This window comes from Prionailurus viverrinus, chromosome B4, assembly GCF_022837055.1.
Source record: "Prionailurus viverrinus isolate Anna chromosome B4, UM_Priviv_1.0, whole genome shotgun sequence".
NCBI classification, from domain to species: Eukaryota; Metazoa; Chordata; class Mammalia; order Carnivora; family Felidae; genus Prionailurus; species Prionailurus viverrinus.
Window position 1 is genome coordinate 51,674,338 of NC_062567.1, and position 17,032 is coordinate 51,691,369.

The window sequence follows — 17,032 nt, forward strand, 5'->3', positions numbered from 1 at the left end:
TATATATATACAGTGGAGTATTACTCAGCAATCAAAAAGAATGAAATCTTGCAATTTGCAACTACGTGGATGGAACTGGAGGGTATTATGCTAAGTGAAGTTAGTCAGAGAGGGACAAAAATCATATGACTTCACTCATATGAGGACTTTAAGAGACAAAACAAGTGAACATAAAGAAAGGGAAACAAAAATAATATAAAAACAGGGAGGGGACAAAACAGAAGAGACTCTTAAAAACTGAGAACAAATTGAGGGTTGATGGGGGGTGGGAGGGAGGGGATGGTGGGTGATGGGTATTGAGGAGGGCACCTGTTGGGATGAGCATTGGGTGTTGTATGGAAACCAACTTGACAATAAATTTCATATTTAAAAAAAAGAAATTTAAAATGCAAATTTTAAATAATCTACATGAGTAAAAGGAACAATATTTTTTTTTTAGGAAAAGAAGTATGCATATTCTTCCTAAAATACACACAATATAAAAAATGCATACCAAAAAAAAAAAAAGATCACATTGCTAGTTGGTGGTGGAAGCAAGATCACAACTTAGCTCTCAGTTGTTCACCTTCTGTGCACCAAAAGCAAACAACCATACAGGAATTTGAAGTCCAAGAATTCAGATATTTCCAAGTAGGAGGACAAACCACAGGGATTTTCAGCATGGGTGGTATGTTCAAAGCCAAAGCATTTTGTGCTCAGAGGAAAGCTCCAGCTCAAATCCACCTGCTCATGTTATTTCCCCTCTCCCCACCCCCCCCCCACACACACAGAGCCAAGGCTCAAGCTACACAGATTTTTCAGTGTGCTCTGAACACTGCTTCATTTTCCTGTGCTTTTCCTCATGGTGCTCTCACTGCCTATCCTTCCCTCCTGCCCATGTGTGGCAAAATCCTATCTGTCCCTGAGAGAGTCAACTCAAATGCCATTCCTCTACAAATTCTTCTCTGATTTCACCAATCAAATCTCTCTACTGTGCCAACCACAAATTATCTTCCTCCACTCTGAATTCCCAAGACACTTTATTTGTATATTACTTATGACAATACTTTATACTTTGTATTACAGCTATGCTTTACTCCTTGTATTAGAATATAAGCTCTGAAAGGAGAGGGGCCATATTTTATGTGTTTTGGGGTTTTTTTTGTCTTTTATGGTTTTTTATTTATTTTTTACTGATGTATAATTAGCATAAATGTCATTATACCATTCTCAGGTGTAGAATATAATGATTCAACACTTCCACACTTTTTCAAATGTTCATTAAGATAAGTATATTCTCTATTCCCTTTACCAATTTCACCCATCCCTCTACCCACTCCCCCATTGACAATTACCAGTTTATTCCCTATATTTAAGAACATTGGGCTATTTGTTGTTGTTGTTGTTGTTGTTGTTGTTGGCTATTGTAAATAATGTGCAATAGGGATGCCTTGGTTGTTCCATAGAATAAGCATCTCACTCTTGATTTCAGCTCAGGTAATGATCTCATGGTTCATGTGATCAAGCCCTACATCAGGCTGCATGCTGACAGTGTGGAGCCTGCTTGGCATCCTCTCTCTCTCCCTCTTCATCTGCCCTCTCCTGCTCATGCTTACTCTCTCTCTCAAAATAAATAAAGTTAAAAATAAAGTAAACATAGGGGTGCGTATATCTTTTCAAATTTATTTAACCAAGAAGCTTTTGCTTCTTGTAAAAGGATGTAAAAGGAGACCATCAACAAAACAAAAGGGCAACCTACTAACTGGGAGAAAATACTTGCAAATGACATATCCAATAAGGGGTTAATGCCCCAAATGCAGAAAAAAAAACACTTAAAACTAAAGAACTCAACACCAAAAAAACAAATAATCCAATTAAAAAATGGACACAGGATATGAATACACATTTTTTCAAAGAAGACATAGAGATGGGCAGCAGACACATGAAAAGATATCCAACATTACTAATCATCAGGGAAACATAAATTAACAGAACGATGAGATATCATTTTATGCCTGTAGGAATGGCTAAAAAAGACAAGAAAAACAAGTGTTGGTGAGGATATGGGGGGAAAGTAACCCTCATGCACTATTGTTGGTAATGTCAATTGACGTAGCTGCTATGGAAAACACGATGGAAGTTCCTCAAAAAATTAAATATAGAACTACCATATGAACCAGTAATTCTGCCAGTCGATATTATTTTAAATAATTACAGCCAACACCCAACAGGGGCTCAAACACACCACCCTGAGATCAAGTGTCACATGCTCTACCAACTGAGTCAGCCAGGAACATAACCACCCATGTTCTCTCAGTACTAAATATTTAACTAAAGAAATGAAGCACTTTTTCTAGTTTCTTTTAATAATGTTTTGACCCTGTTAGCAGTTACAAACACAAATGCAAGTAGAATAATTAAAAAAAAAAAAGGAGAAAGAGCAAAGACACATCCATTCTTTTGTAATAAATACAGAGCTCTATTAGTGTTCCCCCACAAACAATCCACAGGAGGCCTAGCTTTTCATGTGATCAAGAGTACCCTCCATTATTATGCAGGAGACCTGACTGCATTCAGGTGTAATGTTCAAAGCCAAAGCATGTACTGGCATGAATGTACTGGCACTGTTGAGTTCAAGTCCTATAGTTTTGGCTCTAACTTAGTTGGGGTTAAGTGAACAGGCTGTACTGGATCCCATAGGCGAGGTAGACAGCAAACCCAATCAACATCCAGACACTAAATTGGGCCCAGGTGCCACCTGCCATCTGCATCGTAAGGTAAACATTCACAAAGATGCTCAGTAGTGGGAGGAGAGGCAGAGCAGGGACCTTACAGGGAAGGGGACTGGAGCTCTGTGGCTGTCTCCAGATGATCACAGTGATCCCAATGATGAGCACCAGGAGCACCACAACCACTGAAATTCACACTGGGTCTCCAGAAAGCAGAACTGGCCACTGGGCCAGCACCAGGCAAAGAAGAGTGAGCAGCAGAGCGAGCAGTAAGGAGCAAACACGGACAACCCAGCCAGAAAGTGGAGTGGGGTTGGGGCTGCATGGAAAAAGTAGTCCCTGTAGAGTCAGCCTCTCTGCTGCAGGTCCATTCTCCTCCTGCATCTCTGCTTCATTTCCCCAATTCCTCCTCTCAGGCTGGTATCGGCAGATGAGAACACAAATAGCCACCAGGCTATGAGTAAGCAGGATCCCAATTGAACTGAGGTCCAAAAGATCAGTGAGTCCAAAGAAGAAGGCCATGATTGGTGCAATAATGCCAAAGATCACATTTGCCATGAGAGGGGTGCATGTACCAGTTTGGACCCTGGCAAGCGCCGGGAATAAGAAGTCATCCTGTGCCATCCTGTATATCACCTGACGTATGGGGACCATGAAGCCCGAGACATTGGCCAAAAGACTACAGAGGAATCCAAAAGCTACAACATAGTAGGCAGGGGCCCAGCCAATATGGAGAAATGCCTCAGGCAATGTGCTTCCACGTTGAAACTGATAGTAAGGCACCATAAGTGTAAGTGCCACAGAGACACCAAAATACAAGAAAAAGCATATGAACAGTGAAATCACAATGCTCATGGGGATGGAACACTGGGGATTCCGGGCTTCTTCAACTCTAGTAACAATATTGTCAAAACCAATAAATGCATAGAAACAGGCAGCTGCTCCACGGAGAATACCCTGGAAGCCAAAAGGCGCAAATCCTCCCGAGCCCATATGGCCCAAGGTGGAGGTATCATTGAGTCCAGCCTTTAAGAAGTCCTTTTCTGTGAGCTTCCAGTTGTGCAGGTCCCCCTTAATGAACCCAGAGATGATGACAAAACCAAGAACCAAAATTTCACCAATGTGATCACTTTTGTAACCATGAAAGACTGACTAAATCTCAGAGTCTGCAATTCTATGAGGAAGTATACAAGGCTCACAACAAAGAAGTTTGGATGTTCTACAAGAACACGGGGAACTTGCTGTGTGATGCTCTCATGGAGGGTGTGAGAGTTCTGGTTCCCAAGTAGAATGTCAAAAGCTAAGGTCCCAGCCTGGATCACAATGGCTGTACCAGCAACATAGGAGAGAATAAAGTTCCAGCCAGTGATGAAAGCCCAGAGTTCACCTATAGTGACATGGCTGTAGAGATATGCAGAGCCAGAATGGGGAACCCGGGCAGTAATCTCTGCATAGCACAGCGCAGCCAACATTGAAGATAGTCCAGCTGCCAAAAAACAGATCACAATGGATGGTCCTGCCTGACTGGCAACCACCTCGCCAACCAGGACATACACACCTACACCCACTGTGCTGCCCACACCCAGGGCCACTAAATTCAGAGTGCTCAGGCTTCTACGTGGGTCATTCTCAGCCACCGGTTCCTTCAGCATAGGTCTTTGTACCAGTTTTTGACCGAATCTACGAAGTGCCTGGCGCAGCATGCTGGCTGGAATTGAAGAAGATTCCAGGATCAGAGAGCTGTAGCAAGCTCAGGGAGCAGAGTCTGGGATCAGGTTTGGTGAGTCTGAGTTAAGCCAAGTTGTGTTGGGCCTGCATGTTTCCATGCTCAGGCTTGAAAGCTGCTACTTCATATTTCATCTGGTATGTGCTATCGCTCCATAATTCCTAAATAAACAATAAATATTTACTGAACAGTGGTGTTCAACCAACCAACCAAAGCCAAGTCCCATGTCACCTATTGCAGCACAAATATCACAGAAGTTGATATAAAACATGTCATAGAAAAACCAACCCTGATTTCCCCTCAGAAAAAGTGCCAAATACATTCCAACATTTTGCTTTTTACACACCACATGACACAATCTCATTTGGGTTCACCAAAGTCATGTAATGTCATGTACTAATGAAGACACCCAGGACATGAATTTATTGTGTAATATTTCACACGCAGTATGTTTGTGCCATGCTTATGCCTGAGTTATGTTACATTAATTCATGGACTAGAGGGCCGTGTTCCAATTACAGAATAATGTTTAAATATCATCTGAGTTTAAAATACAAATATTGGTCTCTTGGTCATAAAACCTTTAGCTTAGGTCAGATGTCACTTTGGCCCCCTTTCTCTTCATTCTGTGTCATCCACTTAGCTGGACTGATGGCAAAGAATGTGCAGTCTAATCCTTCCCTTTACCCACTTAGGGCCACAGGGAGCACTGTGAGAAGAGAGAAAGAGAGAGAGAGAGAGTCAGGGTCCTCATAACTACCTGTAAGAACTAGAGGACAAAGCTATCTGATAAGAAAACACTAAAAAATGAATGCAGAGTTAACAAGGAACCATTACTAAGTAGGGAGAAGACCCAGAAAGGTGGTTTTATGAATGCTGACATTAATAAACCTCACCCAAAGCTACAAGGCAAAAGTCATTACAATTTTTACATCCACAGTCATGGGAGTGTAATGAGCAGGGAGAAAAAAAAAAAATAAGTCACCTAGCTCAGTAACTCACAAGCAAACAATTCCTTCTGTCTCTTCCCTCTCTGCGTTCCAGGAGAGAAGGTGAGCTCACTTCTGCAGATACTCTCCTCCCTGGCCACACTGTCCTCTAAAAACACCTTGCACCATCTGTGTGATGTCAGCTACTGTAGCCTGGAGAATCTTCCCTGTTCTGTGAGCTTGTATTAAAACACTCACTTAGGGGCGCCTGGGTGGCTTGGTCGGTTAAGCGTCCGACTTCGGCTCAGGTCATGATCTCACAGTCTGTGAGTTCGAGCCCTGCGTCGGGCTCTGTGCTGACCGCTCAGAGCCTGGAGCCTGTTTCAGATTCTGTGTCTCCCTCTCTCTGACCCTCCCCTGTTCATGCTCTGTCTCTCTCTGTCTCAAAAATAAATAAACATTAAAAAAAACTCACTTATAAGTAACAATTTTTCACAAGGAGTTATTTTTGACTCTCAAACAAAAGTCTGAATATGCAAAATACATTTTCTTTTCTTTAATGTTTTTTTTTAATTTATTTTTGAGACAGAGAGAGTGCAAGCAAGGGAGGGGCAGAGAGAGAGGGAAACAGAGGAACCCAAGCAGGCTCCGTGCTGACAGCAAAGAGCCTGATGTGGGGCTACAACTCATGAGCTCTGAGGTCATGACCTGAGCCAAACTCCAGCAGTTAGCCTACTGAACCACCCAGGCACCCCTACAAAATACATTTTCTTAATGAATGAAACTGCATGTGGCTCCTCCTTCACCCTCCTCCCTGCTGCTATTCAAATGGCCCCTCCTCAAGGAGAGAAAACTCTGGGTGAACAATTCACAGCCATGCCCCAGAAATGAGTAGTAGAGAACAGAGAAAACAAAATCATGCAGCCCCCACTTCCCTCCCTATTCAGACTCTGGTTTTGAGAGAATTTTAGGAAATGTTGCCAGAGATTTTTAAAGACAGAAAGAGGAAGTCAAAATTAAAAAGTCTTCTCTAATAGATGGTCAAAACAAACCCTTGGGAAATGGGTCAGACCTTCTGTGTACAAATCCATCCAGACTGTTTATTTGCCACCCACCAGTTCCAATGTTATGATTTACCAACCAGCTGACAAGATAGATTAGGAGGGTCAGTTCTTAACTCATGGAACTTTCTACACTATGAATGTGACTGATGTGTTCATCCCTTCAATGGTTCCCACTGTACTTCCTGCACAGTCCTTCCTTCCTTCATCATCTTACCTGTGCTAATTCCTCCAGCCTCATCCCCTGCCCAGTTCCTGTTCAAGCTGAGAAATTATACACTCACCTTGTTTCTTTCCTCTCATGCCCTCTTGGCCCCTTCACGTAGCTAACCCTCTTTCCATTCCCAGTTCAGATGTTGCTTCTCATGAAGCAGTCTGGCAGAGGCTGAATTCCAAATCAGTGAAAACCCATCCTGATACAACCTAACATGATCCAGGCCAAATCTATGTAGACCAAATTCATCTACACAAATGTAGACCAAAATCTCTGTAGATATAGACCAAAACATGTTTGCTTCCTTCCCACAATACCTATGGAATCCCTGTCACATGCACACAGCACACTAGTATTGTTGCACCATTATTTGGGTAAACAAGCAGATGCCTGATTCTCTAGAGGCTGTATAGACTCCATATAATCTAGTATCATTCTGGGATGTTTGTGAACAAGGTGGATTTTCTTAGTCCCTCTGGGATAACTGCAGGAAAGACAGAGTTTAGTGCAATATTTTTCATCATTTGATAAATTTTCAGGTTATATTCAGTCAGAATCCAGTTTTGGAAGTTCTTCACATTTCTATCACACCAAAACAAGACGATCAACTTGACAACTCAGAAAAGCCTGAGATTCTGCTTCTAGAGGTCTTCAGAAACTAGGTGGGCTACCAAGAAGAAATAAAGTTAGATTTCCCAAATAGTAATCAGAAACAAATCTTAGAAAAGCCAGGAAGGGTGTGCAATTAAAGGATTAGAAAGTGGTGTGATACATTGATGTCAACAGTGAAAATCAATTTCTTCTCTACTTCCCCCTACAATATTCTATTCCCTTTTCTCAACCCCGAATCATGTCAACACAGAACACCTAATAAAAGTCCTCAGAAGAGGGGCTTCTGGGTGGCTCCATCAGTTAAGCTCCCAACTCTTGATTTCTCATGAGCCCAGGGTCCTGAGATAGAGTCCAGAGTTGGCTCCATACAGATCAGGGAGCCTGCTTAAGATTCTCTCTCTCTGGGGGTGCCTGGGTGGCTCAGTTGCTTAAGTGTGCATTTGACACTTGATTTCAGCTCATGGTCAGTTCAGGTCATAACGCTTCATGAGACTGAGTGTCCTGTGGGGCTCTGTGCTGACCTACTTGGGGTTCTGTCTCCCCCCTCCTTCTTCCCCTTCCCTTCTCATGCTATCTCTCTCTCTCAAAATAAATAAACTTAAAAAAATATTTTCTCTGCCCCTCACCTCCCACTCTCTCTCTCTCTTTCTCTCTAAAATTAAAACAAAAAATTTAATCCTCAGGAGAAAGCATTAGAAGAAATCCACCTGTCTATCCACATTATTTTCCAAATTACAGCTGTAATGTAGCATAGATTTTGTCTACATTAAGGACTGATCCACACTCATTTTTTCCCAAGAAACCTTGCTAAGAAACCAGCTTTGTTTTTCCCCCAAATCCTTATTTTCCTTGTAAGCACAGAATCTAGATCCATCCAGTGTCCAATCTCTCACTAGACTCTTTCTCCACTTTTACTAGCACTTGTGAGTGGTCAGAGCCCATGGCTCCTTCTTCCATGTACCTCCTCCTAATACAACCCTCGGTAATACACTGCATATAAGGTGTGTTAGGGAAGGCCAAGTCTCTGTCTGATCATCTTACTTCATATCTTTAAATGTGTCCTTCTATCCTTCTTTGTAAGTACTCAGCTGTCTTTTTCTCTCTGTCCTCCCTCAACACACTGTGCTTGGTTCCTCTCACAGCTTCAGGGAGCTGCTCCACACCACCACCTGCTCCTTTGGAAAGTAAATTTGTGTTGCTTTGTTTTGTTGTAGGAAAGATACCAGATCATCTGAGTCATATGAAAGTTGTATCATACCTCAAAGTCCTGGGTTCTTATCCAAATATAGATCCATATGACTTCTCCACCAAGACCCATCTGCTTCACCCCAGCTCAGGCAGCAGAATATACAAGTATCCACTGACACCACTTTTTAAGGGATACTCTTTATCCCTCTTTCCTAATTCTTTTGAATCCCTTTTCTACTTTGAGACTTCTGCAATAACACAAAAAGAAGGGGTAGAGACGAGGATAACCCCAAAGAATACAATCCAGAAACCACATTTATCAGTTTGGAATACACTTGGTGAAGGAAATTGACCTTTCTGCATGATTTTGCTTAAACTAAGGTTAAAATGAATCTGTCTTCTGGAAGCACATAACACATATCATTTAATAATGGAGAAAAGTTGCCCAAGAACTGCTAGAGGGAAAGAGGCCAAGAAAAAGACAACCTAGAAATAAATATTTGCCACACATAGTCAATAAAATAGATGTCAATTATGGATAAGTGTTGTCTGAACTTCTAGTTTTGGGGTACAGCCCACAGTGTACAAAGTGGTTGGGAGGGTCGAAGGGTGGAGAACAGTTTAAGACTCCAGGGGCCTTTAGAGTTGTAAATATGTTTTGTGATAACAACAAACTGCCTCTTGGAAACCCAGTGTGTTAAAGACCACTAGGCAGCTACACCCCAGGGAAACTTGGTAATCTTGCCTCCTGCAGCTCGAGCTGGCATATGAATCAATTCCCACCACAACTTCTTAAAATTAGATAAGAAAGGCAGGGAGATAACTCCAACAGCTGTAAAAATAGATATCTAGCTCCTCTCTGGTGATGGGGAACCACCTTATCAAACCTGCCATTCTGCCAAGTCCACACCAATGTCCTCCCTAAGAAGATATGACTCAGAGACTCTCAGAATCTCCAGTGATAAAGTGTGGCAAAACATTAAGGAAACATCAGAGCCAGATGGAAGAATCTTCATTCAAAGAACATGTCTAAGCATACTCTGTGCTGGGCCCTGTGGCAAAGTCAAAGATGAGTAAAGCAAGCCCTGCACCAGGTCAGGAAGGAAAAGCAAGGAAGCAGAGCAAAGAGGTAGGAAGGATGCTGGAAGAGAGATGCCAGGAATAACTTCCCCTAACTCATATTTTCCTCAGCAGAGCTGAGAAAATTTCTGGTCTAGAGGAGAACAGAATATAGGCCTCAAAATCACTCTGACCCCTCACACTTACCTGTCCTTCCCAAACTCACAAAGCCTTTGCTTTACATCCCCCACCCCAATTCAAAGTCCAGCTTTAGTGCCATGAAATTCCCTCTATTCACATGTCACAGGGCTTCCACAGCCAGCTATGATCCAAGCCCAGCCTTCCTGCTCTCTGGTTCTAGCTCAGTTTTCATGTCAACTCTACAAACAGGAGAAATCACTTACCCATGTCCTTTTTCTCCCTCAAAGGAGAGACACCTGAGAAGAAAATGCAAGTCAAACCCAGACACAGGTAAGGAGCTTGGCCCAGCAGAGTTAAGAATTGGAGTGGAGTTTAAACGGTGCCCTCAGGGAATTGAGGCACTAGGGAGGCAGGGCCTTCTAGGAGGCGGGGCCCTTGGGAGGAGGGGCCCTTGGGAGGCTGAGAGTTAGCAAGGCTGGGCCTCAGGGAATTGGGGCCATAGGGAGACAGGGGCATCCAAAGGGTGGGAAAGGGTGAAGGAAGTGGCTTAGCTGGAATCCTGGAGGAAAGCTGGAGGTGGGCAATGGAAGACTAGTGGGATCCTGTCTGAGTGAGGAGGTGGACTGAGGGCTTAAATGGGACTTTGCTGGAAACATTTTTGGCAGCAAGATCTGAATTCAGAAGTAAATAAGCTTTTCAGGGTCCTGGATATGGAGGAGGTCCTAGATGTAAGGAGTGTGGGGACCTAGGTGGAGACCAGCCTGTAGAGAGACTTGGAAACCAGTCCTAGATCCAGCTAAAGATAACAGACATAGGAGTCCTGTAAACAAGGATAGAAGCACCCCCCACCCCCAGCCGCCTCTCCCGGAATCTCCTACCAGCTTCCTCTACCAGCACCACCCATTCTCAACCCATTACCTACATTTCCCATCACTCCAGGAATAAAACTAAAGGGAACTGGCTTAAGCTTCACCACAAGGGATTTCCTGAGATGGTCATTCAGCATCCATAACATATTCTAACTGAATATGCATTAACCATTGTGCTGGAGTAAGTAAAGTAAAAGACAGTTCCTTACTAGAGAGCTTCCAGCTCTAGATATTCAAAACATAGGGCTTCCAAGACCCTGAACTAGTGACCAAAGGATGGGTCCTCTTCCTTCCCAGAAAGTTAATCTTCACACAAAGGCAAGACTTCTCAGAGATGGAGCAGGTGGAGCCTACTTAGAGACCTAGAGCTGAATGTAGGAGTGATGGGCCCAAGAAGCTATGGATCTCAAAGAAAAGAGGCACCACTTCTCCAGATCTCAGGAAGAACCTCTAAAGGAGGAAAACCTAAAAATCACATTGGCCCTTCCCTAACACATCTCCAGTAGTCATGGGCCAAGGACACTAATTCAGCACCTCTTTTGATACAGGTTCTATGTTCTATGTTACAGGTAGTGGATTATTGGCTCAACCAAGTCTACAGAGCCAAAATTCCTAGAGGCAAAGGAGACAGGCAGGAATTAGAAGAATGGCTGTAATGATAGAACAGTAGGGGAGAGGCATCTGGATGTTTGATTTGTGCCTGTTCCAATAGTCCCAGGCTGTCTTCCCCTGCCTCAATCTGGGATTTTCCCAGATGTTCATCTGCTTAAGGAAGAAAAGGGCAAGTGTGGGGGAAGGGTCTCAAGAGCATCTGGTCCCAAGAGCAATTTTTCCCTTCTCACTGCACTAGTCACTACCTGCTAGGTAGAAGGTGGGGGGCAGGTGAAATATCAGGGTCCCCAGACAATCACCAGGCAAGAAAAAGAACTGGCTCAGGGATGGGGGGATGCAGAAGATACAGAATTGGGGTCATAAGTCTATCCTGGAGGACAAGGTACAGAATGAAGGACCTGGCAGTCAGAGCCCATCCAAATGATTTTACATAAAGTACCTCAACCTTGAGGGGTGGGAGGAGAGAATAGGAAAGGAAGCAGGGATTTGAGCCAGAGACAGGGAGGGGACTAAAAGACACAGAGATAAGAGAAGCAGGGAGGAGTGCCTGGTGGCCCAGTCTTTAGCTCACAGTCATGATCACAGGGTTCCTGGTTTGAGACCCCAATGGGCTTTGCACTGATAGCACAGGGCCTGCTTGATATTGTCTCCCTCTCTCCCTGCCCCCAACACATCCCTCTCTCAAGATAAATTTTTAAAAAGAGAGTGAAGCAGGGAATGAAATGGAAGGGAGGGCAAGAGAGGGAACAGGGAAAGGGGGGATGCAAAATGAGACATATGGGAGTAGATGTGTGAGGAGAAACTAAAAGGCACACAGGGTGAAACTCACAAAGATGTGATAGGAAGAGAGACCCTCAGAGACTGAGGGAGGGAAGCAGGGAGAGAGACAACCAGAACAAAGAGCTGGTGGCAGACTCGTCCTGGAAAATCTCAGACCACAAAATATTTGGACTTGGAGAGACAGACAGACAGATCTGCCTGACAGAGATGAAGGTGAAGGAGGAAAAGTTAGAAGGAAGTAGACAGGGCTTCAGGGAGGAGCAGAGGGAGCAAGACAAAGAGAGGAGGCAAGTGTAGAGCAGGAGGAGGGAGCCAGGCCAGGGAAGGGACATATCTTCGCTTTATGATCTTCTTCCATCTTACCTGGCCCCCTTCTGAGGGCGGTTCTGTCTCAGGTGCTGCTGGGTGGTGGATGTGCCCAGAAAGCTGACATGGTGAAGCTACTGCCATTGCTGTCCTAGTCTCCCTCCCAATGCTCACCTGGGGATCCCAGAGGCCCCTACATGGATATGAAAACTGCCTCGCATACCATCTCCCTACAAATGCTGCAATCAAAAGACTCCTGAAGCTCAGTCCTAAGTTTCTCAGAGTTAATGCAGCCTGACACAACCAATGCGAGGGAGAGTGGGGGCCAAGAAGAAAGAGAAACAGAGACATGTGGACAAGGGAGCCTGACAAGCTCTAGAGAAAGTGCTGGGGACAGACTGGTTAAGGATCTCATGGAGTAGAGGGAGGAGAGGGTAAGGACTGGAACTATGTCTGCATTGAGAGCTAAATAAGCACCATGCAAAGTATAAAAAAATAAGATACTAGTGACTGTCCATTAATTTGGGGTCAACAACATAGATACCTTCTGAGCATCACCATTAATGCCTTCAAACAGCTCTCCATTAAAGGGCCCACAGAAATATACATGCAACCCACAAAAGAGAAACTGGGGCAGAGAATAGAGATCTTGAGGCCAGTGTACATCCTTGAATCTAGGTTTAAGGGACCAGCAGTGAAGCAACCAGACAAATGTGTGAAGACCTAAGACTTAACATGACAGGCTGGACCCTACCTTTTCCCCCAGGATTTCTTGGGTCTCTGCAAAGACTAGATCCCCAGCTCCTCTCAGAGCCAGGGGACACCCTAAGAACACTAACTCAAGCAATCTAGAGTGGAATGGTTCTCCTGGCTCCCATTCCTGCCAGCCACATTTGAAGGTCCTGGAGGCCAGAGCCCTAGGAGTCTCCTTTGCAGCAAGAGGGTGGGGAGGGTGGAGAGGGAACTTGCTAGAGAGGTCCTGCAGAGAAGATCAGGGAGCAAAATCCTCCAGATCCATCCCACCCCTATGGACACTTAGAAGTTTAATAAAGTTCAGAATGTCCAGAGCTTGCATGTAATTAAACCAAGGAGCTAGGTTTTCTTTGCCAAGTTCTTTTCTTCTCCAAACTACCCTTTACCATCCCTCTCCACCCTGTACATACATCTTTTATGAAACACACTGAACCAGAATCTGGACTTTAGAAACTGCATCCTCTGAAGAGATGGACTTAATTTATGCAAAATAAATTTAGAATATTCTAGAAAGTATTTCATTATAGCTAGGGTTGGCAAATTCTAGATGCAGAGACACACACACACACATATGTGCGTGCACATACATGCGCACACACACACACACACAGAACCCAAACAGGAAAAGGAAAGCCTTCTCTTGACTGCTATTTCTTTTCCTGTGGGATTGACCTGCCGATGATGTGTTGCACATCAGGGAACAAAATGTAGTCTCTCTAACCCTTAGCTCTAAGAGGGAGATAACTGCTTCCCTCCCCCAGTCATGACAAACATTCGGAAGAAATATCCCAAACCTTGTAAGTAAGTACCCCATATGCAGAAGCCTAGTTTGCTCTCTGATTCCACAAGGCCTCCCTCTACTGTTGGATTTCAAACTCTCTGAACCTCTCCATGTCCATTCTTGGACTCACCCTGCGAACCCAGCCCAGGGGGAAGGGAGGAGGAAAGCCTCCCAAGGGAGAAGACAGGGCCCTGTTCTCTGGGATGTGAGAAGAGAGATACACAGGAAAAGAAAAAAGAAAAGAAAAGAAAAGAAAAGAAAAGAGAAAGGGAGAAAGAGAGAGGGAGGAAAGAAGGAAGAGGGAGAAAGAGAAAGAGAAAGAGAAAGAGAAGGGAAAGAAAGAAAGAAAGAAAGAAAGAGAAAGAAAAAGAAAGAGAAGGAGGAAGAAAGAAAAAAGAAAGAAAGAAAGAAAGAAAAGAAAGAAAGAGGAGGGAAGAAAGGAAGGAAAAAGAAGGAAGAAAGGGATGGAGGAAGAGAGAAAGAAGGAAAGGGAAAGAGAGAGAAAGGGAGAGAGAAAGAAAAGAAAAAGTTAATATAGGTTATATTGTATAGAAGTTAATAGAGTGTATCCAGAAACTTGGAGTGCTGAGGTATCTATGGAAAGGAGGATGGAAACAGAGATGGAGAATAAAAAGTAAGATCAGGAGGAAGGAAATGGCAGACTTAGAGGCTGGGGATCCAAAGGGCTTGGGAGACAGGCTGATGTACATAGCAGGTTTGGAGAGAATAAGCTAAGAAGATATCAAGGATTAGGACAACTATGGTTTAAAATGGCTAAGCATTTAGATTTATACACCTCTATGCCTGCACACAGTTATTTTGTATAAATTTTATTTCATCCTGTGTAACAAGCTACAGAAGTAGGTATTAGTGCTGCTATTTTACAGATAATGGAACTAAGACACAGAGAGGCTAAGTGACTTGCCTCAAGTCACAGGGCTGGTAAGGGAGGAGCAAAGAATCAAATAACTGCACTGTGGTGCCTCCTCCTGTAGGTTCTGCCCTGGGAAGCAGCCAGGCTTGAGGCCTGTTGTGTGAGGGAGAAGTTACCCCCAGAGGGCAAAAGACCTGTCTCCTGGGGCCCTTCTCAGCATGTTCTGCCCAGGAGAGCATTGTCAAGTTTAGGCCTCATCTGGGAAGTGGGGAAGTCATACCTTACCCTCTGAAGATGAAAAACTAACCCAGAGCACTGTGCAGGTCTTTGAGCTTTAAAACACAGAATTCAGTCCATGGAAGGGGTGAGTGAGGGGATCACCAGGATAAAGTTCTCAAAATCCCAATCTTCCCATCATCCCTTCCCACCCCCAGTCCTGTCTCCCTCTCCTTCTTTCTGTCTGCTGACCCCAGGGGCCTCTTCCCCACCTGTCTAGGCCCTGGAAGCTGTCTCCCCCCAGCCATGGCTCACTAGCCTATGCTGTCCATGTTCAGTCAGCCTCACAGCCTATGAGGACACACCAAGGCTGTGGAGTCAACCTAGCTTCTCAGTATCGTGCCCACCCAGCCGAGGATCTCCGTGGAGCTACAACCGATGCACATTTTACACTGCTGCCCCATGTCAGCAGACCCTGCCTCCTCTATCCCTCTGCCTCCCTGACATGTTTACCAACACACACACACACACACACACCCCTACATTTTCCCTCCTCACCTGTCTCTAAGTTTCATACTCTCTACCCCAAGATCATGGACTTACTGAGAGCTCTAACTTATCTTATCTTCTCCTCTCCATTCTCCTGCTTCCTGCTAAATAAATGAATATAATTTTCTTTGTCTCCTAGGGAACCTTCTGGAGCTCTGTGTCTTCCTCCATCTTCCCTTCTTTGGTCACTGCCAGTCTCCCATCATCCAAGTCAAGGGGCCTGGTTCAGTTGTCCTTGACCAACTCACCTCACAAATATTTGCTAAGGGAGCACCCAGAGCACTGGGCCTCTCTGTCTTGGCTCTCAGCCATATCTCACCATCTGCCCAGGAGCTCCCACAGGACAGGGCCCTGCTCCTCCCTCTGGGTCTCCCCTCACTGCCCAGCACACATATAGAGGGTAGAGTGTGTGACTCCCTGATTCTGCTCCCTTGGAGAAAGGAGGGAACTGAGAAAGAAACCCAAGCAGGGACATCATCTGAGCCTACACTGGCCTGTAAGTTTTAGTGTCAGGGAAGCAGACAACTGGAGGGAATCCATCTCTAGTGGGGCAGTGCTTTCCTTTAGAGATCCCAGGGCACATGAGTGCATGTGTGTGTGTGTGTGTGTGTGTGTGTGTGTGTGCACCTGACATGCATGGGGTGGGGGGGGGAGGAGAGAAGGATTCAGGTCTGAGGCTCCCGGAGTCCAGGTTCTGTCTGGAGGTGAGAGTATTTCAGAAGCTAGACTCCAGACCCTCTGCAGCCCCAGCAGACACAGGCCCATGACTGCAGGGACAGAGGGCAGCCAGTGCTACCACTGCAGGATGAATGCAGGCTGGACTTTGGGCAGCCTCCATCCTCCCTGGGTTGGGATTTTCTCTGTCCAGTGCACAATTCACATGGTTTCCTGTGTTCTGTGGTTCATCCAGTCCCCATCCTCCCTTCTTGTCCACACTCATGGGCATTTCCTGTGTTCAGAGCTTAGAGCATTTGTTAGGCTGATCCATGTGAAATTCCTGACACTTGCTTTTGGCTTCTACAGTCTATTACTTTCACTCTTCCCTCTTCCAAACATATTTTTTTACTTCAGGCTAAGGAGACAGGGGAGCAGACTGAGGAAGGACAAATAACAAGAGTTAATATTTATTGAGTGCTTACTATGTGCTGAGTATTTTGCATCCTTACCACAGTGCTAATTCTCACTACAGTCCCAGGGATTATTTCCTACAGCCCCTGCAATTATTTCCTACCTTTTACAGGTGAGTGAGTCCAGGTGAAGAGGCTAATGGGGAGGAACAGGGCTGGGCTTCCTGCTTCACCACTGGAAGTCCTGGCAGAGACTGGGCTCCAGAAGGCAATGTCAGCAGCTTCACAATAGGAAGGGGGACGAGGAAACAGGCCAAAATGGAACTCTGGAGGGACCAAAAGAGCCCCCATGTAAGGGTAGGGGCAAAGACCAGTGACCACACCTGCAACTCAGGGGGAGAAGGGAAAGTTTGAGTAAAAGCCAGGGCAGAAACACCATTATGGCAGAGATGGGAATGGGAGTTGGAGGAAGCCATGGGCAGAGCACAAGACAGAGGAAGGAGGACCTGCAGGGGGAGGCCACGGCGGGTGTAGATAGAGCAGAAGGGAGGTGACTTGGAGGAACTAGGCTACAAGAGTCAAGGACA

At 44.9% G+C, this 17,032-nt stretch overlaps 3 protein-coding genes across 3 annotated transcripts in view; all 3 read right to left on the reverse strand.

The window, feature by feature from the left end:
* LOC125169841 (cationic amino acid transporter 3-like) overlaps nt 1-9,961 on the reverse strand; it is a 155,317-nt gene extending 145,356 nt beyond the window's left edge. Inside the window, exon 1 of the mRNA XM_047865631.1 lies at nt 9,902-9,961. The gene's annotated coding sequence lies outside the window, so the exon portion shown is untranslated. The remainder of the gene's footprint in view (nt 1-9,901) is intronic.
* The window catches only part of LOC125169830 (cationic amino acid transporter 3-like), a 373,522-nt gene that overhangs the window by 227,120 nt on the left and 129,370 nt on the right, over nt 1-17,032 (reverse strand). The window lies entirely within an intron of this gene.
* LOC125169843 (cationic amino acid transporter 3-like) lies at nt 2,649-4,411 on the reverse strand. The gene is given in 2 exon segments (XM_047865633.1): nt 2,649-3,823; nt 3,826-4,411. Coding segments are annotated over 2 exon segments (1,761 nt in total).